The sequence below is a fragment of the Bombina bombina genome, chromosome 4 (assembly GCF_027579735.1).
Source record: "Bombina bombina isolate aBomBom1 chromosome 4, aBomBom1.pri, whole genome shotgun sequence".
In the NCBI taxonomy this organism is placed as follows: domain Eukaryota; kingdom Metazoa; phylum Chordata; class Amphibia; order Anura; family Bombinatoridae; genus Bombina; species Bombina bombina.
In genome coordinates, this window is record NC_069502.1 from 943,404,336 (window position 1) to 943,427,534 (window position 23,199).

Here is a 23,199-nt window from a genome sequence, read left to right on the forward strand (position 1 = left end):
CTGCTGAAGGCTTTCATAAATCGACCCCATAGTGCAAACCCCTGATCTTATTCTCCTGCTTTTCAACAAATTATACCAGAAGAACAAAGACAATTTGATAATAGAAGTAAATTGGAAAGTTGTTTACATTTACATGCTCAATCTGAATCATGAAAGAAAAAGTTGGATTTCATGTCCTTTTAAACTATGAATTTTACATTATTCATATTGGAGTAATTCAAAGTTACTACTATGACCTCTCATAGTCAAATGATCTCATTCAGGATTATGGATTTTCTATAATACCCACATGACATGGTATCTTCTATATCCATTGAGAGAACCTATATATTTGAGATTTAAAATACATTGCAGAGTCAGTAAATTATGAGTGTGCATCCATATGTAAAAGAGCCTTGAATATGAATTTTATTTACTAAAAAAGTGTACAGCAGGGGATTTGCATTTTATTGAAACAATCAGTTGGAAGATTCCTGCAGTCTAACAAGGAAGCCTGCTTGGAGAATATGTAAAGTATAAGACTAAATATCTGATATGTCAGAAACTGCTGCTATGAATAAAGTATTCTAGCATTTGCCTGATAGGAGGCCCATAACTATATATTATCAAGAATGCTAACAAGGAATGGTAATGTAGTAACCTTTGTTGCTGACACTACAATTGAGCTATAGTAGGGGTAAGTCTACTGTATTCCTATACATTATAATACTGTGCAATTAAGTATTTTAACATTTAAAACACATATTTTATGTGTATATAATTAAATGGTATTATAGTGATCAAATTAAATGTTTTAATTTAGAGCATGTCATGTGATCACTAGGAAAGCTATCGCCTAGATTTAGAGTTTGGCGTTAGCCATCAAAACCAGCGTTAGAGGCTCCTAACGCTGGTTTTTACCACCCGCTGGTATTTAGAGTCAGTCAGGAAAGGGTCTAACGCTCACTTTCCAGCCGCGACTTTTCCATACCGCAGATCCCCCTACGCCATTTGCGTATCCTATCTTTTCAATGGGATCTTTCTAACGCCGGTATTTAGAGTCGTGGCTGAAGTGAGCGTTAGAAATCTAACGACAAAACTCCAGCCGCAGAAAAAAGTCAGGAGTTGAGAGCTTTCTGGGCTAACGCCGGTTCATAAAGCTCTTAACTACTGTGCTCTAAAGTACACTAACACCCATAAACTACCTATGCACCCCTAAACCGAGGCCCCCCCCCACATCGCCGCCACTCTATTAAAATTTTTTAACCCCTAATCTGCCGACCGCACACCGCCGCCACCTACGTTATCCCTATGTACCCCTAATCTGCTGCCCCTAACACCGCCGACCCCTATATTATATTTATTAACCCCTAATCTGCCGCCCCCAACGTCGCCGCCACCTACCTACAATTATTAACCCCTAATCTGCTGACCGGACCTCACCGCTACTATAAAAGTTATTAACCCCTAATCCGCCTCACTCCCGCCTCACTAACCCTATAATAAATAGTATTAACCCCTAATCTGCCCTCCCTAACATCGCCGACACCTAACTTCAAGTATTAACCCCTAATCTGCCGACCGGACCTCACCGCATCTCTAATAAATGTATTAACCCCTAAAGCTAAGTCTAACCTTAACACTAACACACCCTAAGTTAAATATAATTTAAATCTAACGAAATAAATGAACTCTTATTAAATAAATTATTCCTATTTAAAGCTAAATACTTACCTGTAAAATAAACCCTAATATAGCTACAATATAAATTATAATTATATTGTAGCTATCTTAGGATTTATTTTTATTTTACAGGCAAATTTCAATTAATTTTAACTAGGTACAATAGCTATTAAATAGTTAATAACTATTTAATAGCTACCTAGTTAAAATAATTACAAAATTACCTGTAAAATAAATCCTAACCTAAGTTACAATTAAACCTAACACTACACTATCAATAAATTAATTAAATACAATACCTACAAATAAATACAATTAAATAAACTAACTAAAGTACAAAAAATAAAAAAGAACTAAGTTACAAAAAATAAAAAAATATTTACAAACATTAGAAAAATATTACAACAATTTTAAACTAATTACACCTACTCTAAGCCCCCTAATAAAATAACAAAGACCCCCAAAATAAAAAAAATGCCCTACCCTATTCTAAATTAAAAAAGTTCAAAGTTATTTTACCTTACCAGCCCTTAAAAGGGCCTTTTGTGGGGCATGCCCCAAAGAAAACTGCTCTTTTGCCTGTAAAAGAAAAATACAACCCCCCCCCCCAACATTAAAACCCCTAATCTAACCCAAACCCCCCTTAAAAAAACCTAACACTACCCCCCTGAAGATCATCCTACCTTGAGTTGTCTTCACTCAGCCGAGCCACCGATGGAACTGAAGAGGAGATCCGAAGCGGCAGATGTGATCCTACAAGGGGCGCTGAAGAAATCTTCCATCCGATGAAGTGATCCTCCAAGCGGCTCTGAAGAAGTCTTCCATCCGATGAAGTGATCCTCCAAGCGGCGCTGAAGAAGTCTTCCATCCGGGCGATGTCATCTTCCAAGCGGGGTCTTCAATCTTCTTTCTTCAGGATCCATCTTGCAGACCTCCGACGCGGAACATCCTGCTGGCCCGACGGACTACCGACGAATGAAGGCTCCTTTAAGGGACGTCATCCAAGATGGCGTCCCTCGAATTCCGATTGGCTGATAGGATTCTATCAGCCAATTGGAATTAAGGTAGGAAAATTCTGATTGGCTGATGGAATCAGCCAATCAGATTCAAGTTCAATCCGATTGGCTGATTGGATCAGCCAAGCTCGCATTCTATTGGCTGATTGGAACAGCCAATAGAATGCAAGCTAAATCTGATTGGCTGATTGGATCAGCCAATCGGATTGAACTTGAATCTGATTGGCTGATTCCATCAGCCAATTAGAATTTTCCTACCTTAATTCCGATTGGCTGATAGAATCCTATCAGCCAATCGGAATTCAAGGGACGCCATCTTGGATGACGTCCCTTAAATGAACCTTCATTCGTCGTCTAGTCGTCGGAAGAAGAGGATGGATCCGCGCCGGAGGTCTTCAAGATGGAGCCGTTCGTCATCGGATGGAAGAACATAGAAGATGCGGCTTGGATGAAAATATTTGCCGGTCCGGATCGACTCTTCTGCCCGGATAGGTTGAAGACTTCTGCCCGAAGATGGAATTCTTTAGCCGCCACTTGGATCAAGACGTCACTCTTCAGCCCCCGCTTGGGCTTGGTTGAACACTTCGGAGGCTCTTCTGGACGGATCGGGACCCGGTGTGGTGAAGACAAGGTAGGGAGATCTTCAGGGGCTTAGTGTTAGGTTTATTTAAGGGGTTTTTGGGTTAGATTAGGGGTATGTGGGTGGTGGGTTGTAATGTTGGGGGGGGTATTATATGTTTTTTTTTTCAGGCAAAAGAGCTGAATTCTTTGGGGCATGCCCCGCAAAGGGCCCTTTTAAGGGCTGGTAAGGTAAAAGAGCTTTTCTATTTTAATTTTAGAATAGGTTAGGGCATTTTTTTATTTTGGGGGGCTTTGTTATTTTATTAGGGGGCTTAGAGTAGGTGTAATTAGTTTAAAATTGTTTTCTAATATTTTTCTAATGTTTGTAAATATTTTTTTATTTTTTGTAACTTAGTTCTTTTTTATTTTTTGTACTTTAGTTAGTTTATTTAATTGTATTTATTTGTAGGTATTGTATTTAATTAATTTATTGATAGTGTAGTGTTAGGTTTAATTGTAGATAATTGTAGGTATTTTATTTCATTAATTTATTGATAGTGTAGTGTTAGGTTTAATTGTAACTTAGGTTAGGATTTATTTTACAGGTAATTTTGTAATTATTTTAACTAGGTAGCCATTAAATAGTTATTAACTATTTAATAGCTATTGTACCTGGTTAAAATAATTACAAAGTTGCCTGTAAAATAAATATTAATCCTAAAATAGCTACAATATAATTATAATTTATATTGTAGCTATATTAGGGTTTATTTTACAGGTAAGTATTTAGCTTTAAATAGGAATAATTTATTTAATAAGAGTTCATTTATTTCGTTAGATTTAAATTATATTTAACTTAGGGGGGTGTTAGGGTTAGGGTTAGACTTAGCTTTAGGGGTTAATACATTTATTAAAGTAGCGGTGAGGTCCGGTCGGCAGATTAGGGGTTAATAATTGTAGGTAGGTGGAGGCGACGTTGTGGGGGGCAGATTAGGGGTTAATAAATATAATATAGGGGTCGGCGGTGTTATGGGCAGGAATGCAAAGCTTAGGAGCCGGCCCATTTAAGGTTCAGCACTATGGATAGCGCTTGCTTATTGATGGCTGACATTTAGCCACCAATAAGCAAGCATAACCCAGGTTCTGAACCAAAAATGGGCCGGCTCCTATGTTTTACATTTCTGCTTTTTAAATAACAATAGCAAGAGAACGAAGAAAAAATGATAATAGGATTAAATTAGAAAGTTGCTTAAAACTGCATGCTCTATCTGAATCATTAAAGAAAAAAATTGGGTTTAGCATCCCTTTAAGGGTATTTGCTGTGAGCTGTATTACTACATATAAGGGCCGATTTATGAAAGTGTGAGCGAACATGTCCGCCGCACAACGATAAATGCCGACAGCATACACTGTCTGCATTTATCATTGCACAAGCAGTTCTTGTGAACTGCTTGTGCAATGCTTCCCCCCTGCAAATTCGCAGGCCAACCGGCCACTAACAGGGGGTGTCAATCAGCCTGAGCGTATAGGATTGGGCGGATTGATGTCCGCAGCCTCAGAGCAGGTGGACAAGTTATGGAGCAGCAGTCTTTAGACCGCTGCTTCATAACTGCTGTTTCCGGCGAACTTGATAATTCGGCCCCTTAGTGTGAGCTTGTTCACTAATTTCATAAAAGACTGTCACTGTGAACTACACATCAAATCAGAAATATTATAGTTTAAAGGGACATAATACTCATATGCTAAATCACTTGAAACTGATGCAGTATAACTGTAAAAAGCTGACAGGAAAATATCACCTGAGCATCTCTATGTAAAAAAGGAATATATTTTACCTCACAATCTCCTCAGCTCAGCAGAGTAAGTTCTGTGTAAAAAGTTATACTCAACTGCTCCCAGCTGCAGGTAAAAATAAAAAAAAATGAAGAAATGAACAGCAGCCAATCAGCATCAGCAGTGCTGAGGTCATGAACTCTTACTGTGATCTCATAAGATTTGACTTAACTCTCATGAGATTTCATTGTAAACTTCCTTTACCTGATTGGTGAAATAATATGAGAGTTCACGAGGCTCATCCTTTCAGCTGTCCCAGGACAGACACACTAAAATGCTGCTTAGAAATCCTTTACAATGGGAGGTGGCTACTGAGGAACTTTTGAGGTAAAATATCTTTCTTTTCTACATAGAGATGCTCAGGTGATATTTTCTAGTCAGCTTTTTACAGCTATACTGCATCACTTTCAAGTGTTTAAACATTTGGGTATTATGGCCCTTTAATTACAGGCACCTAGTACTTGTTTCAAAATATCTGGTGGCCTCTTGGAGACCTCAGGCTAAAAAATAACTTAATGACATTTTTTGTTCTAACTTTCCAACACAAAAGACAAAAAAAAACAACAATTGTTAGAGGCAAAGTTTTCAGTTACAGACCATGGGACACAACAGGATTTAATGATTTCTTTGCTTGAATAAGTGAGTTAATGAAATTATTTGAGTCACTGATTATCTTGGATCAGAACAACCCCTAAAGTAAGGTCTGTTGAGGTTGCATGAGAACTTGAACTTATAATCACTGGTCAATGGGAATAAATCTTTGTATTTGTAAAATAGACCTGATTTAATTTAATAAAGGGACTTCAAATTCTAATTTAAAATGCCCAGCAATGCATTTAAATTTGATTAGGGGCATTTTGTTTTTCTTTGAAAAGTTGTCAGAGCTTTAGTAGTAACTTTTAATACACGTTTTCCAGTCTTGTTTGCTCTGATTGATACTAATAATGACATGGGCCATCACCCACACCAGCTGATTGGATGAGAGGAGAATACGCGTGCACACAGTCTACTGCCATATTTGTAGCAGTACGCAATCAAAGTTAGCCCCAAAGGAGAGATAACTTTAATAAGCAATTTTGCAAAATCAAGTATATTGCACAAATGCAGCTTATTCATTTTGAATACCTACAATATATTTTAAATTTAACTTTTATGTCTCTTTAAAGGGATATTAAAGTGGAAAATTACATGTTCTTATTCATTAGTGCCTGTAATTTTAACACCAGTGACCCAGTAATGCTATGTGTTTAACCCTTGTAAAGTAAGTAAGCACATAGTTAAACTCAGAAGCAACTGAAGGTCACCCAATCAGCAGCAGTAGTTCCACAGCTGGGTCTTGTGACTACCACTGCTGATTGGCAGGGCTGGGCTGGGCTTAAAAAGCAGCCCTGGTAAATTTGGAGACCAGCCCTATTTTTCGTTGAGTTAATAGAATGTGCACACCCCATTTTTCTCAAAGGGTATTACTAGGATACTCCTTCCAGCAATATTTTTTTTCAGAACTAAATTAAATTAATTTGTATAAACCAAAGTGCAAGATTGTTGTTATGTAGGCAACCTAAAACCCAACTGCAACTTTTAGTCACCCATTTAAATTGTAGCTTTCCACCCACAGCTGCTGCAGGCCACCGGGAAATCTCCTGGTAACCTGGTAGGCCAATCCGGCCTTGCTGATTGGGTCAGCTTACATAAAAAGCATGTCATGTTTCTTCTTTAATGGTCTTAAGTGTAAGCACATCTGAATTTTAATTATAGATATATAACTTAATTTATATTTGTTTTTAATATTTTTTTATAATTAAAAGTGTTAAAAGCAAATGTTATTTATATTATTGATTCACATATGGGTTAAAATGCACTGACACATACAAACACCTAGATAATCCTAGAGCTCACTTTGTGACATTGTTATAGATTGGTAGCTGTGCACTTACACTGCTTCCCCTACCCTATTTGTGCACTAGAGTCCAGTGAAGAAATCTAAACCTGACCAAGGACTATCCGCACGTCAATCATGCTCCCAGATAGCCTTACTCCAAGCTTCAACCAGCCCACCTCAACAAGACACCGACTCCACCCCATGCTGTCCAAGTACATTCCCTCAGAGCTGCCTGAACTCTCCCCCCTCTCTTACACCACCCCCATTATTTTAGCTACAGCAACTAACATTAAGGTGTTTTGTATCTAATGATAAATAAGCTGTGATAAGCTTTCCCAGGGCCATTTGTTTATATGGTAAAGTGCTTTATGTTAACATAACCATATGGTTTACCTCATAGTAAAATAATTATCAACCTCATAGAGTCAATAGAAAATCATTTAAAGCAGTGATGGCCCCTTTCCTAACCACTGGGGCCTGAAAATTTACTTTTTCGAAATCTTAAGAGCCATGTATAAATGAATAGCTATTAAACCCAAGAACAGTGATACATTTCCTAAATGTGTCTCAGTGCTAGATTTAGCTTGCAGGGAACCCTCTGTCTGCTTTTTGAGTTCTGGATACCCCAAAGCACATATTTTAGTTCTGCTTTTTCCTGTAGCCACAAAGACTCTGACACAAATTTTTAATTCTGCTCCTTCCCATGGCAGCAGTTGGTCACCACTGATTTAAAGTATACAGTCATTCCCCGAGTTACGGACATCCGACTTAAGTACAACTCGTACTTACGAACTGAGAAAATCCGGCTGTCTTGTTTCCAGCGGGTCGCAGTGAGCTTTTCCTTCTCCACAGCTTCAGTTGGGAAGCCAGCCTCATGCTCCCTCGCAACACAGCTTCCTGATTATTCAGTGTTGTTAGGAAGCGTTTGGCTTCCTGATTATTCAGTGCTGTGAGGGAGCGTGTGTCTTCTTGATTATTCAGTGTTGCGAGGGAGCGTGTGTCTTCCTGATTATTCAGTGTTGCGAGGGAGCGTGTGGCTTCCTGATTATTCAGTGTTGCGAGGGAGCATGTGGCTTCCTGATTATTCAGTGTTGCGAGGGAGTGTGTAGCTTCCTGATCATACAGTGTTGCGAGGGAGCATGTGGCTTCCTGATTATTCAGTGTTGCGAGGGAGCATGTGGCTTCCTGATTATTCAGTGTTGCGAAGGAGCTAGGGTTGCCACCCAGCCGGTAATCTGCGATTTGGAGCTGGTGTCAGCATTAGTAAAATACCGGCAATGCAAAAGACATTTTTTTGTGTGCAGCTGTTACAATAACGAGTCGTAGCGGACAACATAGTGATTACATATTCTGCTGTGATAATGCCTGTAACAGTGATCACATATACAGCTGTTATGAACCCAGACACATCCACCAGTATACTTCCCCTATTGTAGCCCATATCTGTAGAATTAAAGACAACCAGATAAAAACACTGAATATTATGTTATTGCAAGTTAGCGGCTCAACGCCTCCATGTCAATCCCAGTAAGCAAAACACTGTCACCCGCCGACATTGGATTTCTTGCTGCTACTCTCCAAATCTAAACAGCAGCTAACTCCACCCATAGCTAAGGGACCACTTCCTCCTTGCAACTGCATAGTGGCCCAATCACAGAACTCGGTGGGTTAAATTGAGGGAAATATGATCTGAATACTGTCTGACGGGTGCTGGGAACGACGTGATGACGTAATAGGGAGGCTCAAATAACTCGAGGAGGCTTCTGTTTCTAGTTTCAACAAATTGGTTCAGTTGCGTAAAAACTGTTCTAATGAGGCGGATGCGGCTGTCCTGAACTTTTTAATTGGCTACATTTGCTGCGCATAACATATGGTAGCTAGAAATAATACACACTACCTCTCAAATTGTCATACATAATTAGAGGCTATGCAGTTAGAATGGCTTGGGATTTGGGGCGATTCTTAGCAGGTAGATATCGGGTGGAGAACCCTTTTGAAAATATTTGCCCAAATTAGCAGTCAACCTCTAAAGAAATGTATTTCTGTGCGCATAGTACTTTTTTATGTACAGGGCATGTATTTGCACAGGTATTAGAATCCTTAGTAATATTTATCATGTGCATGGTGCTCACTACACTAATGAGATAGTGGAACATATACATTCTCATAGGGGGCGGGGCATGCAACATTTTGGTTCCGATCTCACCCATGGCAGGTATTTTTTTGAGTAAAAGGTGGCAACTCTAGAGGGAGCGTGTAGCTTCCTGATTATTTAGTGTTGCGAGGGAGCGTGGAGCCTGTCCCACACTCCCTCGCAACACCGGATGCCCGCCTCTTCTGTACAGTACTGTATGCAGTAAGTTACTGTCATAAACCTGTACAGTACTGTACATACAGTGTTTTTGTACCCTGCAACAATGCCTCCTCATTAGAAAGATTTAATCTAATTTCCTGTCCTTGAGACAACAGGAAGTAAGAGGAAATCTACCCCTAGGAAGGGAAATTTACTCCTGTTAAAGTTATCATGGGAAAAAGGTGTCTCCACTAGAGCTTTATCACCATTCCTTCTTTCCAAAAAAAATACTCAAAATCCACTTGTCACAAGGACAGAAAGTGATGTGAAATTTTCTGAACAGGGACACAGATAGCAAAACAAACTTTTCCCTATGCTATCCAAAACTAAAAAAATGTTTTGCTAGAGTTTCACCTAAAAAAAGTGCCTGTTACAACTTACACACAAATTAGACTTAAGAACAAACCTACAAAATCTTGTTCATAACCCGGGAACTGCCTGTACTACTAGACAAGAAACAGCATCATTTCTTAAATTAAATAGCTATTTAACTGGTGTTATTCCATTGAGACAAATTGACTAAGACAATCTATTTCTTAAAAATGTCTGAAGTAACTTAAAATGTGCTCATTTTGCTAGTATACTTTGTATAAAGTTCCACTAAATTAAAGTACTTATTGTACTATAAGACTATAACAAGGATATTTCAAAACTTAGTCTGTGTGTGTATATATATATATATATATATATATATATATATATATATATACATACACATTTGTTTGTTTTTATACTTATGGAGGCGCGTCCTGGTCAATAATAGGACTGTGGACATTGGCCTTAGCTATTGCACAAATGATTCTCTAATGTAACCTATTTATAATACAAAAAAAAAAGATTTTCTTCTGTCTCTTTCATGTGTGTGACTGAAATAAAATCATTTGAGTTTAATATCCCTTTAATTAAGCTCACCAGGAAACTAAATTCTATCATTCTAATCTTCTTTAACTGCAATCCACTTTGAATAATTTGACAGGTTTTTCATTTATTTTAAGTGTTCTGCGGGAAGCTGGCTATTCCTGGAATATTTTTTTTTTCTTCATTGCATCCAAAGCAATTGCCGTTAGTATATTCTAAATGGAATATTTCTTTGCTGCACCCAAACTTCAGCTAATGTATTTCTGAGAAAGCCTATTGCCGATTGTAGTATAAGATAAGATACATTTGATTTTACATTAACAGCAGTGTGGTATGTAGAGATATGAACTTACCGGCGCTCACAGTGATAGCTTCAATAAATTGCTCTCTCCAGCTATTAGTTCCAACCACAAGGGCAAGGTTTGTCTTTTTAATGAGTTTGTCCACAGTGCTCTGCAGAAAAAGAGGTAAAAGTCTTAACGGGACTGTGCATCCATATTTTCAACCAAGCATATAAATAGATATATTCCCATCTATAACTGTATTAAAGAGTATGTTACAGAAAACTTATCAGAAACACATTTCTTTTCTATACTGCAAATATAATGTATTATTCATTTTATGTTTCAGTATGTTTACCATTTAATTTCAAGTGATGTTATTTACAATTTTTAATCAGGTATATGAAACATTTTAAAATACTTTTAGCATGTAAAGTTAAAATAAAAGTTAGATGAAACCCACAATTTTTCTTTCACAATTCAGATAGAGAATACCATTTTTAAACAACATTTCAATTCACTTCAATTATCTAATTTGCTTCATTCTTTAGATATCCTTTGTTGAAGAAATAGCAGTGCACATGGGTGAGCCAATAACACGAGGCATCTATGTGCAGCCACCAATCAGCAGCTACTCTGCATATTTAGACATGATTTTCAACAAAGGAAATAAATAGAATGAAGCAAATTAAATAATAGAAAACAATTAGAAAGTTGTTTAAAATGGCAAGCTCTTTCTAAACCATGAAAGAAAAAAGTGAAATCTTAAACTTGCTCATAGAGACAACTCTCACTAGGGTTGCCAACTTGTTTTGCAGAAAATAAGGGAGACTGAGAAATCAACAAATTTCACACAGGAGACTGACAAATTATAAAATAATTACTGAAAAAAACAAGTGCTTTATTTTACAATAAGTTACAGTTTGGTACAATGACATTTTTCATACAAATCATCTTCATTCAAACAGTCTAGCTTAATACATTCAACAACTTTCTGCAAATCCGTGAATTCTATAGATTACAAGTAGAGCGGTACTTAACTCCGCTAAATGGAGGCTTTTTGTGCTCAGTGAGTAGCGTGTGTATTACAAGTTAAAAGTAAAAAGTACTTTCTCGACGCACAAAAAGTCAAACTTTGAATATCGCAACTGTGTACCCCCATAGACTTTAATGGAGCGTGAAAAGTGGAAAAACACCCTTACTTGTGCGCAAAGCCAATCCTGTTTAACCAAGTGCGCTAACCTGATATAAAATATGAATATTTCACATTCAAATGTTCTTCCATAGCAGAATATGCTCTATTTATTCTTAAATAAATATTTCTACAGGGAGTGCAGAATTATTAGGCAAATTAGTATTTTGACCACATCATCCTCTTTATGCATGTTGTCTTACTCCAAGCTGTATAGGCTCGAAAGCCTACTACCAATTAAGCATATTAGGTGATGTGCATCTCTGTAATGAGAAGGGGTGTGGTCTAATGACATCAACACCCTATATCAGGTGTGCATAATTATTAGGCAACTTCCTTTCCTTTGGCAAAATGGGTCAAAAGAAGGACTTGACAGGCTCAGAAAAGTCAAAAATAGTGAGATATCTTGCAGAGGGATGCAGCACTCTTAAAATTGCAAAGCTTCTGAAGCGTGATCATCGAACAATCAAGCGTTTCATTCAAAATAGTCAACAGGGTCGCAAGAAGCGTGTGGAAAAACCAAGGCACAAAATAACTGCCCATGAACTGAGAAAAGTCAAGCGTGCAGCTGCCAAGATGCCACTTGCCACCAGTTTGGCCATATTTCAGAGCTGCAACATCACTGGAGTGCCCAAAAGCACAAGGTGTGCAATACTCAGAGACATGGCCAAGGTAAGAGGCTGAAAGACGACCAGCACTGAACAAGACACACAAGCTGAAACGTCAAGACTGGGCCAAGAAATATCTCAAGACTGATTTTTCTAAGGTTTTATGGACTGATGAAATGAGAGTGAGTCTTGATGGGCCAGATGGATGGGCCCATGGCTGGATTGGTAAAGGGCAGAGAGCTCCAGTCCAACTCAGACGCCAGCAAGGTGGAGGTGGAGTACTAGTTTGGGCTGGTATCATCAAAGATAAGCTTGTGGGGCCTTTTCGGGTTGAGGATGGAGTCAAGCTCAACTCCCAGTCCTACTGCCAGTTTCTGGAAGACACCTTCTTCAAGCAGTGGTACAGGAAGAAGTCTGCATCCTTCAAGAAAAACATGATTTTCATGCAGGACAATGCTCCATCACACGCGTCCAAGTACTCCACAGCGTGGCTGGCCAGAAAGGGTATAAAAGAAGAAAATCTAATGACATGGCCTCCTTGTTCACCTGATCTGAACCCCATTGAGAACCTGTGGTCCATCATCAAATGTGAGATTTACAAGGAGGGAAAACAGTACACCTCTCTGAACAGTGTCTGGGAGGCTGTGGTTGCTGCTGCACGCAATGTTGATGGTGAACAGATCAAAACACTGACAGAATCCATGGATGGCAGGCTTTTGAGTGTCCTTGCAAAGAAAGGTGGCTATATTGGTCACTGATTTGTTTTTGTTTTGTTTTTGAATGTCAGAAATGTATATTTGTGAATGTTGAGATGTTATATTGGTTTCACTGGTAAAAATAAATAATTGAAATGGGTATATATTTGTTTTTTGTTAAGTTGCCTAATAATTATGCACAGTAATAGTCACCTGCACACACAGATATCCCCCTAAAATAGCTATAACTAAAAACAAACTAAAAACTACTTCCAAAACTATTCAGCTTTGATATTAATGAGTTTTTTGGGTTCATTGAGAACATGGTTGTTCAATAATAAAATTAATCCTCAAAAATACAACTTGCCTAATAATTCTGCACTCCCTGTATATACATCTGATTTTTTTGTAATAATTACACATATATATATATATATATATATATATATATATATATATATATATATATATATATATATATAAAACGTTTCGAGTCCTGGAAGAATGCCTTATGGGTAAAACGCATGTAGCTGGTGCATAGCTACATGAAGACTTGAACCAGACACAGGAGCTTTAGAGGGTTAGTGCAGCATTGATGGACTTTCAACACTAACTGAGTATAGCAAGCAACGGAAGAATGTTCCACTGATTATAGGACGGCTGACGCTCTAAGGAAAACGGAGCTTGGAAATTATCCCCTGAGCACTAAGGTAATGGGGAATTGTAATCAGCGTGTATGTCAGTGGGAACACGTCACTCCAGCTATTTCTTGGAGACGGAACGTATTCTTGGGAACCAACGTTCTTTGCTTTCTTGCCTTGCAGTTTTGATGAAGGCATCCCTGAAGGCTATGAAGGGCGATACTTTGCGATAGTAAAGGGGATTGCTTAAATGAATTATGTACTCAATAATGCGTTGCTTGCTGCTATACTAACGAAAACCACTTCTGAGTGCGTGTGATCTCCAATCCCTCAGATGTCACTGTCTCAAAAACTGTCATGAGTCTGTAATGGATATCGTGACATGGGCTACTTTGGTAAACCTTTGCCAGTCTACACCATTCGCCGCTGCATCCACCGATGCAAGTTAAAGAGACATAATACTTATATGCTAACTCACTTGAAAGTGATGCAGCATAACTCTAAAAAGCTGACAGGAAATATCACCTGAACATCTCTATGTAAAAAGGGAAGATATTTTACCTCAAGTCCTGACCTGTCTCTGATTGAGAATGTGTGGCGCATTTTAAAGCACAAAATAAGGCAATGAAGGCCCTGTACAGCTGCGCAGCTAAAGACATGCACAATGGATGAATGGGGGGAAATTCCACTTGCTAAACTTAACCAAGTGGTGTATTCAGCGCCAAAACGCCTAATATGTTTTATTAAAAGAAAAGGTAATGTTGCACTGTGGTAAACAGCCGACTGTCCCAACTTTTTTGGAACGTGTTGCAGTCATCAGATTTGAAATCTGTGTATATTTTCAAAAATACATTAAATTCACAAAGTAGAAAATCAAATAATGTGTTATTAATGTGTTTTCAATATAGTACAGGGTGAATTGAAATTTCAAATGACCCTTTTGGTTTGTTTTTTGCATTTTCCATACTGTCTCAACTTTTTTGGTATTGGGGTTGTATATAGGTATAGCAATGTACAGATATATATAGGAATACCTATTTGTAAATACTTAGAACATATTACCTTATGTGAAGAACATTGGAATGTGAAATATTAACAGTAAATACACAGTATAACACTATTAATATTGCATAAACATGATTTTTCATGTTTTCATCGACATGACTGCAAAGGGCTCCAGTGCACTTATATAAATGTCTATGGGGCTGATTTATCATGGCCCGAATGGGGCCGTATACCCCTGTTTCAAGGCTCGCCAGAAACAGGAGTTAAGAAGCAGAGGTCTTAAGACCACTGCTCCTTAACTCGTACGCCTCCTCTGAGGCGGCGGACATCAATCTTCCCAATCGCATACAATCGGATTGAATGACACCCCCACGAATCTGCAGGGGGCGGCATTGCACACACAGTTCAGCAGATCATGTCCGTCCGCACAATGGTAAATCTACCCCTATATATGTATACATATGTATTTATGTGCTTATATTTGTATATATGTCTGTAAATACATATGTTCACACATATAAACACATATGTTCACACATATAAACATATATATATTAGACATGTATATGTATGTATCTCTATGTTAAAGCCATTTGCTTGCCTTTTTTTTTTTTTTTTAACACCTGAGACCTCATATATTTAAGCCCTTATAACTTTTTATTGCAGTTTTTTTTAAATCATGTGTTTTGTGCAACTTTTTTGTTGAGCGTAACAGTTAACCAGAGCTCTGAAGTCGCTCTATCCCAACATACATTAAATTCAATTGTGCTCAAGTGAACGCATTTACTTTCAACCTGTAATACATGCAACTACAACTAAATAAGAGTGACAGAGTACAATATTAAGGGCCAAATTAAGTGGAGCGTTATTTAATGCTCTCTCTCTCGTGCGCTATCTCCGCTAGAAGTAAGCTTTTTGTGCATGTTGGGTAGCGCTCATATTACAAGATGAAAGTAAACTGTTTTCGCAAGAACGCTAACTCGAAGCGTTCAAAAATCTGAACTTATAATATTTGGGCTCGTTAACGTATTCCCCCATAGAAGTCAATAGAGCAAAAAAAACTAACACCCTCCTTGCGTGCAAACCTGATTGCATATTCTCACATAGAGCAGTGCACGTGCAGTGTTGCTTCTTTCAAGGTCATACTTGTAATATATGGAGGCATAGGAGGCTTTTACAAGGTATCCGCCCCTCAAGAGACTTACAGAAATGGACATTTAAAGGAATAGTCTAATCAAAATGAAACTTTCATGGTTCAGACAGAGAATGCAATTTTAAGCAACTTTCTAATTTACTCCTATTATCATTTTTTCTTCATTTTCTTGGTATCTTTATTTGAATGTAAGCTTAGGAGTCAGCCCATTTTTAGTTTAGCACTTGGGTAGCGCTTGTTGATTGGGGAAATTAGTAATACATTTTAAAAGCATAAACATATGGGCCTACAATCGCTACTTGCGAAGTTTCATCATACAGGAAAATGTATTATTGCACAAGAGGATTCTTGTGCAATACAACCCCCTGCTCCGGCGCAACATACTGCTTTATGTCCTGTGGCAAAAGCATTTCCTCTTTACTTTAAAGAATTTAAACCTAATACCAGAATAAAAGGTATATTGCTCACAATATCAGATGACTTGCCAGCCAACATATGTAACAGTTTCAGTAAATGTTTATTTACTGTCACTGCTATTATTAACCCAGCAGGTGGTTTGTTTGTAAATAATGTTGCCAAAATATGAAAGGCTACCATAAGTACCTGATTTTAGGCAATTAAAAACAAGCATAGGGTTCGCTTCCATAGAGCCGCAATTAGGTTTGTGAGAGGTCGCAAACCGATAAATATGCTGTCGGAAGCATTGTAGTTTATCGACTGCTTCCGATGGCAAGTTATAGCTCAAAATTGGCAGCCAGGGTTCAGCTACCGAAAATATTTTCGTGTCCCATTGAGAGTATTAGAAGCCGTAAAGTGATAGCTTATTACAGGTTTCCAATGAAAGCGCAAACCGTTAATACACTGTTGGAGGCTGTCGATACACTGAGAAAAATAACATCCAGCTCAACTAGGTTCAAAAGAGAAAAAAAATCGCTTTTTTAGACCAATTTCCCATTGAAATTGTAAAACTTACAAATAATGCAAGTGTTTCAATGAAGAAAAAAAATGTTATATGTAATATTTATTCTTTTCCCGTGTCTAGGAATAGTTGTACTTATTTTTTATGAAAATATCAGTATGTATTAAAATATAAAAATATATGCAAGCACATATCTACAGAATTCAAACTAGACCTATGCCTAGGGCAGCAATACATATTACATATATTAAGTGGAAAATATAATTATAATAAAAATAGTATTTGCTTATAATTAAAAAAATATTTATTATAAATAAGTGTATCTTTGTTTTTTTTCTCTTTAGAGGTGATCACAGATAAGGAGCATAGACGTTAAACGTAAATTTGATAGTGTTAGGTCGGGTTACCATAGCAACTAATTGATTTTCAAGAAATCTGACATCGGATGGAAGCGTCAACACAATGTTAACTTACATCTACACGAAAAGAGGGACTGCACACAATGCGCAAAATATTTAAATGGAAACTTGGCACTAAAATGGAGCCGTAAACTACCACTTCGGTAGCTTACGGCTCCATTTTTAACAACTCAATGAAAGTGAGTCCATAGTTGCCAAGTGTCTATTCAACGAGCCACATGAAACATTAAATTATTAATTTACCATTAGGAAGAGATTCAACAACACTAGTTTATGCCAATACATGTCAGATAAAAGATTATAGCCATTCCACAAAAGGATATTTAAAGACATATGGAACCCAAAATTTGTATTATGTGATTCAGACAGAACAATTACTTATATTATAAAATTTACAGTGTCCACATGGAATTATTTGTTGAAGAAATACTTGGGTAGGTGTTTGGAGCAGTGCATGGCAGGAAAGCAGAAATCTATTGTTCTTGCAAATGGAATAACATTCTTGCAAAAATGATGCCATATAGAGCTTCAGACACGTGCACGCTCCTAAGCTAAAACCCCTGTTTTTCAACAAAAGATATAAGTAAATTGTAAAGTTGTTTAAAATCGCATTGTCTATCTTAATTAATGAAAAAAATGGGTTCCATGTCCCTTTAAAGGTACAATAGTTATTTTTATATATGCATAGAATATATTAGTAATTAAAGGGATATGAAAGTGAGAATAAAACTTTCATGATTTAGAGTATGCAATTTTAAGAGATTTTTCATGTTATTTTTGTTATTATTAAATTGACTTTGTTTTCTTGGTATCCTTAGTTGAAAAACCTAGCTAGATATGTTCAGGCTTACTATGTATAATAAAACAATTTATGAGGAGATATATTTTGAATATGACAACCTTTTAAAAGTGTATCTTGCTCAGTTATGAAGATAATTGATTATATTGCCTAATAATTGTTAATTTGTACCATTGAAATGGGTTCCCAATTATCTATACCTGCTGGAGTGTATTGTATTGTTTACAAATAACTCCTTTACCTTTATTTTCCCATTGAAACATCCACCTACACTGAATTTTTCACCAGAAGATATGGATAGGGACATGAAACCCAAAATTATTCTTTCATGATTCAGATAGAGAATACAATTGTAAGCAACCTTCCAATTTGCTTCTGTTATCTCATTTGCTTCATTCTTTAGATATCCTTTGTTGAAGAAATAGCAATGCAAATGGGCAGTCACCAATCAGCAGCTACTACGCCTATTTATATATGCTTTTCAACAAAGTATATCAAGAGAATGAGGCAAATTAGATAATAGACTCAAATTGGAAAGTTGTTTAAAATTGAATGCTCTTTCTAAATCACAAAAGAAAAAAAAAATACGGTTTCATGTCCCTTTAACCTCTCAATGGGAGAGAATTCCTGCATCAGAATTATTTATATCTGCTGCTTGTCTGACATTATACACTATCCCTTTAAGAGTAAAATGCTATTAAAGTTCCATATCTTTTTTGCTTTCCTGATTTGTTATGATTTTATTTTATTATCTGTATCACAGGCTAGTTTGCAATAATACAGCCTCTTATTAATGTAATCCCTCTGCTCATGTCAATTGTAGCTGTGAACTGCTGGTGTTCACAAAGGCTTTGCCAGGGAAAACCAACACTTAATTAAAACATGGGTCAACTGAGCAAAAGAGAGATTTGTACCTATTGATGTAAAACAATACTGCAACAAAAACTTAAATATACAAACATGATTGGCTGTATTCCATTATACAGGATTTGCCAGTGGGTTTGAAACTTTAGAACAATTCTCACATTGTTCTGCTTTGCAAATGACTGAGCAAATAATTGGTAACTGTTCATAAAAATAAAAACTCTGACTATGGCCATGTGAGTGCTAATAATAGGATAAGAAACTTTAAAACTGGGTCCAAAAATCTACATTTATACAATGAATAGTAATCCATAATTTGTTTAGTAGGGTACAAAGATTTCTTAAACTATTCATAAAGTCAGTTAACTTGATAAACCTTTTTTTATAACTACAGGGAGTGCAGAATTATTAGGCAAATGAGTATTTTGACCACATCATCCTCTTTATGCATGTTGTCTTACTCCAAGCTGTATAGGCTCGAAAGCCTACTACCAATTAAGCATATTAGGTGATGTGCATCTCTGTAATGAGAAGGGGTGTGGTCTAATGACATCAACACCCTATATCAGGTGTTCATAATTATTAGGCAACTTCCTTTCCTTTGGCAAAATGGGTCAAAAGAAGGACTTGACAGGCTCAGAAAAGTAAAAAATAGTGAGATATCTTGTAGAGGGATGCAGCACTCTTAAAATTGCAAAGCTTCTGAAGCGTGATCATCGAACAATCAAGCGTTTCATTCAAAATAGTCAACAGGGTCGCAAGAAGCGTGTGGAAAAACCAAGGCACAAAATAACTGCCCATGAACTGAGAAAAGTCAAGCGTGCAGCTGCCAAGATGCCACTTGCCACCAGTTTGGCCATATTTTAGAGCTGCAACATCACTGGAGTGCCCAAAAGCACAAGGTGTGCAATACTCAGAGACATGGCCAAGGTAAGAAAGGCTGAAAGACGACCAGCACTGAACAAGACACACAAGCTGAAACGTCAAGACTGGGCCAAGAAATATCTCAAGACTGATTTTTCTAAGGTTTTATGGACTGATGAAATGAGAGTGAGTCTTGATGGGCCAGATGGATGGGCCCGTGGCTGGATTGGTAAAGGGCAGAGAGCTCCAGTCCGACTCAGACGCCAGCAAGGTGGAGGTGGAGTACTGGTTTGGGCTGGTATCATCAAAGATAAGCTTGTGGGGCCTTTTCGGGTTGAGGATGGAGTCAAGCTCAACTCCCAGTCCTACTGCCAGTTTCTGGAAGACACCTTCTTCAAGCAGTGGTACAGGAAGAAGTCTGCATCCTTCAAGAAAAACATGATTTTCATGCAGGACAATGCTCCATCACACGCGTCCAAGTACTCCACAGCGTGGCTGGCCAGAAAGGGTATAAAAGAAGAAAATCTAATGACATGGCCTCCTTGTTCACCTGATCTGAACCCCATTGAGAACCTGTGGTCCATCATCAAATGTGAGATTTACAAGGAGGGAAAACAGTACACCTCTCTGAACAGTGTCTGGGAGGCTGTGGTTGCTGCTGCACGCAATGTTGATGGTGAACAGATCAAAACACTGACAGAATCCATGGATGGCAGGCTTTTGAGTGTCCTTGCAAAGAAAGGTGGCTATATTGGTCACTGATTTGTTTTTGTTTTGTTTTTGAATGTCAGAAATGTATATTTGTGAATGTTGAGATGTTATATTGGTTTCACTGGTAAAAATAAATAATTGAAATGGGTATATATTTGTTTTTTGTTAAGTTGCCTAATAATTATGCACAGTAATAGTCACCTGCACACACAGATATCCCCCTAAAATAGCTATAACTAAAAACAAACTAAAAACTACTTCCAAAACTATTCAGCTTTGATATTAATGAGTTTTTTTTGGGTTCATTGAGAACATGGTTGTTGTTCAATAATAAAATTAATCCTCAAAAATACAACTTGCCTAATAATTCTGCACTCCCTGTATTAGGGATAGGGAAATGCCAGAATGTTGACATCTAAATTGGCTTGTATTCTGTCATTTCTATGTTTCTATACCAATGGTAAAATTATCAGTATATCAAACGTAACTTTAAATATTCCATGTGAACATCTGAAACATATTATTTTAAAAGAACATTTCAACCTTGTATGTGGATATTGATTCCAATAGACCTACCATAAAGAGACATACAAGTGCAAAAATAAAATGCTCTAATGTGCTAGAGAATTTTATTGTTAAATTATTGCTTGTGTAACCCATGCAAAGGAGTTAAATGGACAGTCTAGTCAAATTAAACTTTCATGATTCAGATACGGCATGTCATTTTAAACAACTTCCCAATGTACTTTTATCATCAAATTTGCTTTGTTCTCTTGGTATTATTTCTGGAAAGGCTCATATACTAATCTCTAATCCCTTGATGGCTGCCTTTTATCTCAGTGCATTTTGACAGTTTTTCATAGTTAGACAGCCCTAGTTCATGTGTGTCATTGTGCTTGCTCCCGTGGAGTTTTTATGAGTCAGCACTGATTGGCTAAAATGCAAGTCTGTCAAAAGAGCTGAAATAAGGGGCAGTGGCTTAGCTAAAATGTAATCAAAGAGGTAGGAAGTGTATTAATCTAACAGTGTTGGTTATGCAAACTTGGCAAATGGTAACAAAGGGATTATCTATCTTTTTAAACAATAAACATTTTAAAGTAGACTGTTCCTTTAACACACAGCTAAAGTCTGCTCCAGGGCAGCAATGCTGGACTGAACACATCAGTGAGCCAATGAGAAGAGGCATATGTGTGTGGCCACCTATTACCACCTAGCTCCCAGTAGTGCATTGTTGCTCAATAGCTTACCTAGTTATATTTTTTTAAACTGAGGATTCCAAGAGAATAAGGCACATTTGATAATAAAAGTAAACTGACAAGTATCCTAGAATTGCATGTTCTATCTGAACCATGAAAGTTTAATTTTATCTTTTATGTCCCTTTAACTTCTATGGGAATCCATATTTAAATATTTATATTGAAAAATATGTTAATGTCACATTAGATAAAGTGAAAATTAAGGCAAACAATAATTATGAAAGAAGCGATACAGTATAGCAATTATAACAAGAGATAATAACGGTCATTTAATATATTTATTGTATTTACTAATTACACAATTGTATATATAAAAACTCAATAGAGAATCTATATATAAATATATATATATATATATATATATATATATATATATATATATATATATATATATATATACAGGTGGCCCTCGTTTTACAACGGTTCAATTTGCACCGTTTCAGAATAACAACCTTTTTTATCAGTCATGTGACTGCTATTGAGAAGCAGTGCATTGATTAAAATAGCCAGTAGGTGGGGCTGCCCGCTTGTGTTGCAGCAAAGATATGCAAGCCAAGCAAGCTGAAATTAATCAGTTTAACCAGACCTCAGCTATCGAGCAGCTTGCAAAGGAACAAGATCTTCCTGTCTATAAATCAGTCCAGATTGGAATGCATAGAAAGAACTGTTTGCAGAAAAATGTAAGTAAAGTCTGTGTTGTGCGATTATTTTATTAGGTTTATAATGCTGTTTAGCAAATATTTTTGTTCATTTAACTTAGTTTAATTATATATTCTGTGTTGTGTGATTATTTTATAAGGTTTATAATGATGTTTAGCATTTAAAGTCTTCATTTCAAAGCTTTAAAAATAATGTATTAGGTGTTACTTGAGAGGTGCCTGGAACCTAACTCCCTCACTTCCCATTGACTTACATTATTAACTGGGTTTCAATTTACAATGGTTTCGATTTACAACCATTACTTCTGGAACCTAACCCCGGCGTAAACTGAGGGCTACCTGTATATACAGTATATGAGAAAAAAACTGTATATATAGATATATATATATATATATATATATATACAGTATATATTTAGACCAGACATGGACTCCCTGTCAAATGGGCTTAGAGAAATATGCATCCACCTCACTGATGTGGCCCAAAAACAGGCCGAAACGTTTGTCTGGGGTTGCCATGTTCCTTGTTCAGAGGAGGATTGCCTGATATTTTGTGGCTGAACTGACATTTATATGTGGGATCAGACTGATCAGGAAAGTCCTCCTTTGTGAGCAGCACAATTGGGCTAAAAGAGACTGCTTCCAGGTGGTAACTCACCATAGAATAAGCTACTGAGCTGCTTTTTTCCTGTTTGAGCACGTCTCTTTCTTTATGCACTTTGTAAAGTAACTAAGATATTGATTCAACTTTTCAATTTAAACTTGTCATGCGAAAACAATGATCACAAGGCTAAATATCGAAGGTGCCCGTGTCATATCTTCTCCTATATTTGTACTACTCTACTATTCCAACCCTTAGTTATTTTTTTTTTAATTCCACTTCTGCCTCCTATTCCTCTCTCCTTGCTATGCATTGACCTCAAAATAAGAGTAGTTGGGGTTCTTTAGTTTGTGGGGGGCTACAGTAATGA

General features: G+C 37.0%; 1 protein-coding gene across 1 annotated transcript in view; it reads right to left on the reverse strand.

Annotated features, from left to right (window-relative positions):
* SLC8A1 (solute carrier family 8 member A1) overlaps window positions 1-23,199 on the reverse strand; it is a 480,484-nt gene that overhangs the window by 74,938 nt on the left and 382,347 nt on the right. Inside the window, exon 9 of the mRNA XM_053711941.1 lies at window positions 10,516-10,615. Coding sequence (XP_053567916.1) covers window positions 10,516-10,615 — 100 coding nt within the window. The remainder of the gene's footprint in view (window positions 1-10,515; window positions 10,616-23,199) is intronic.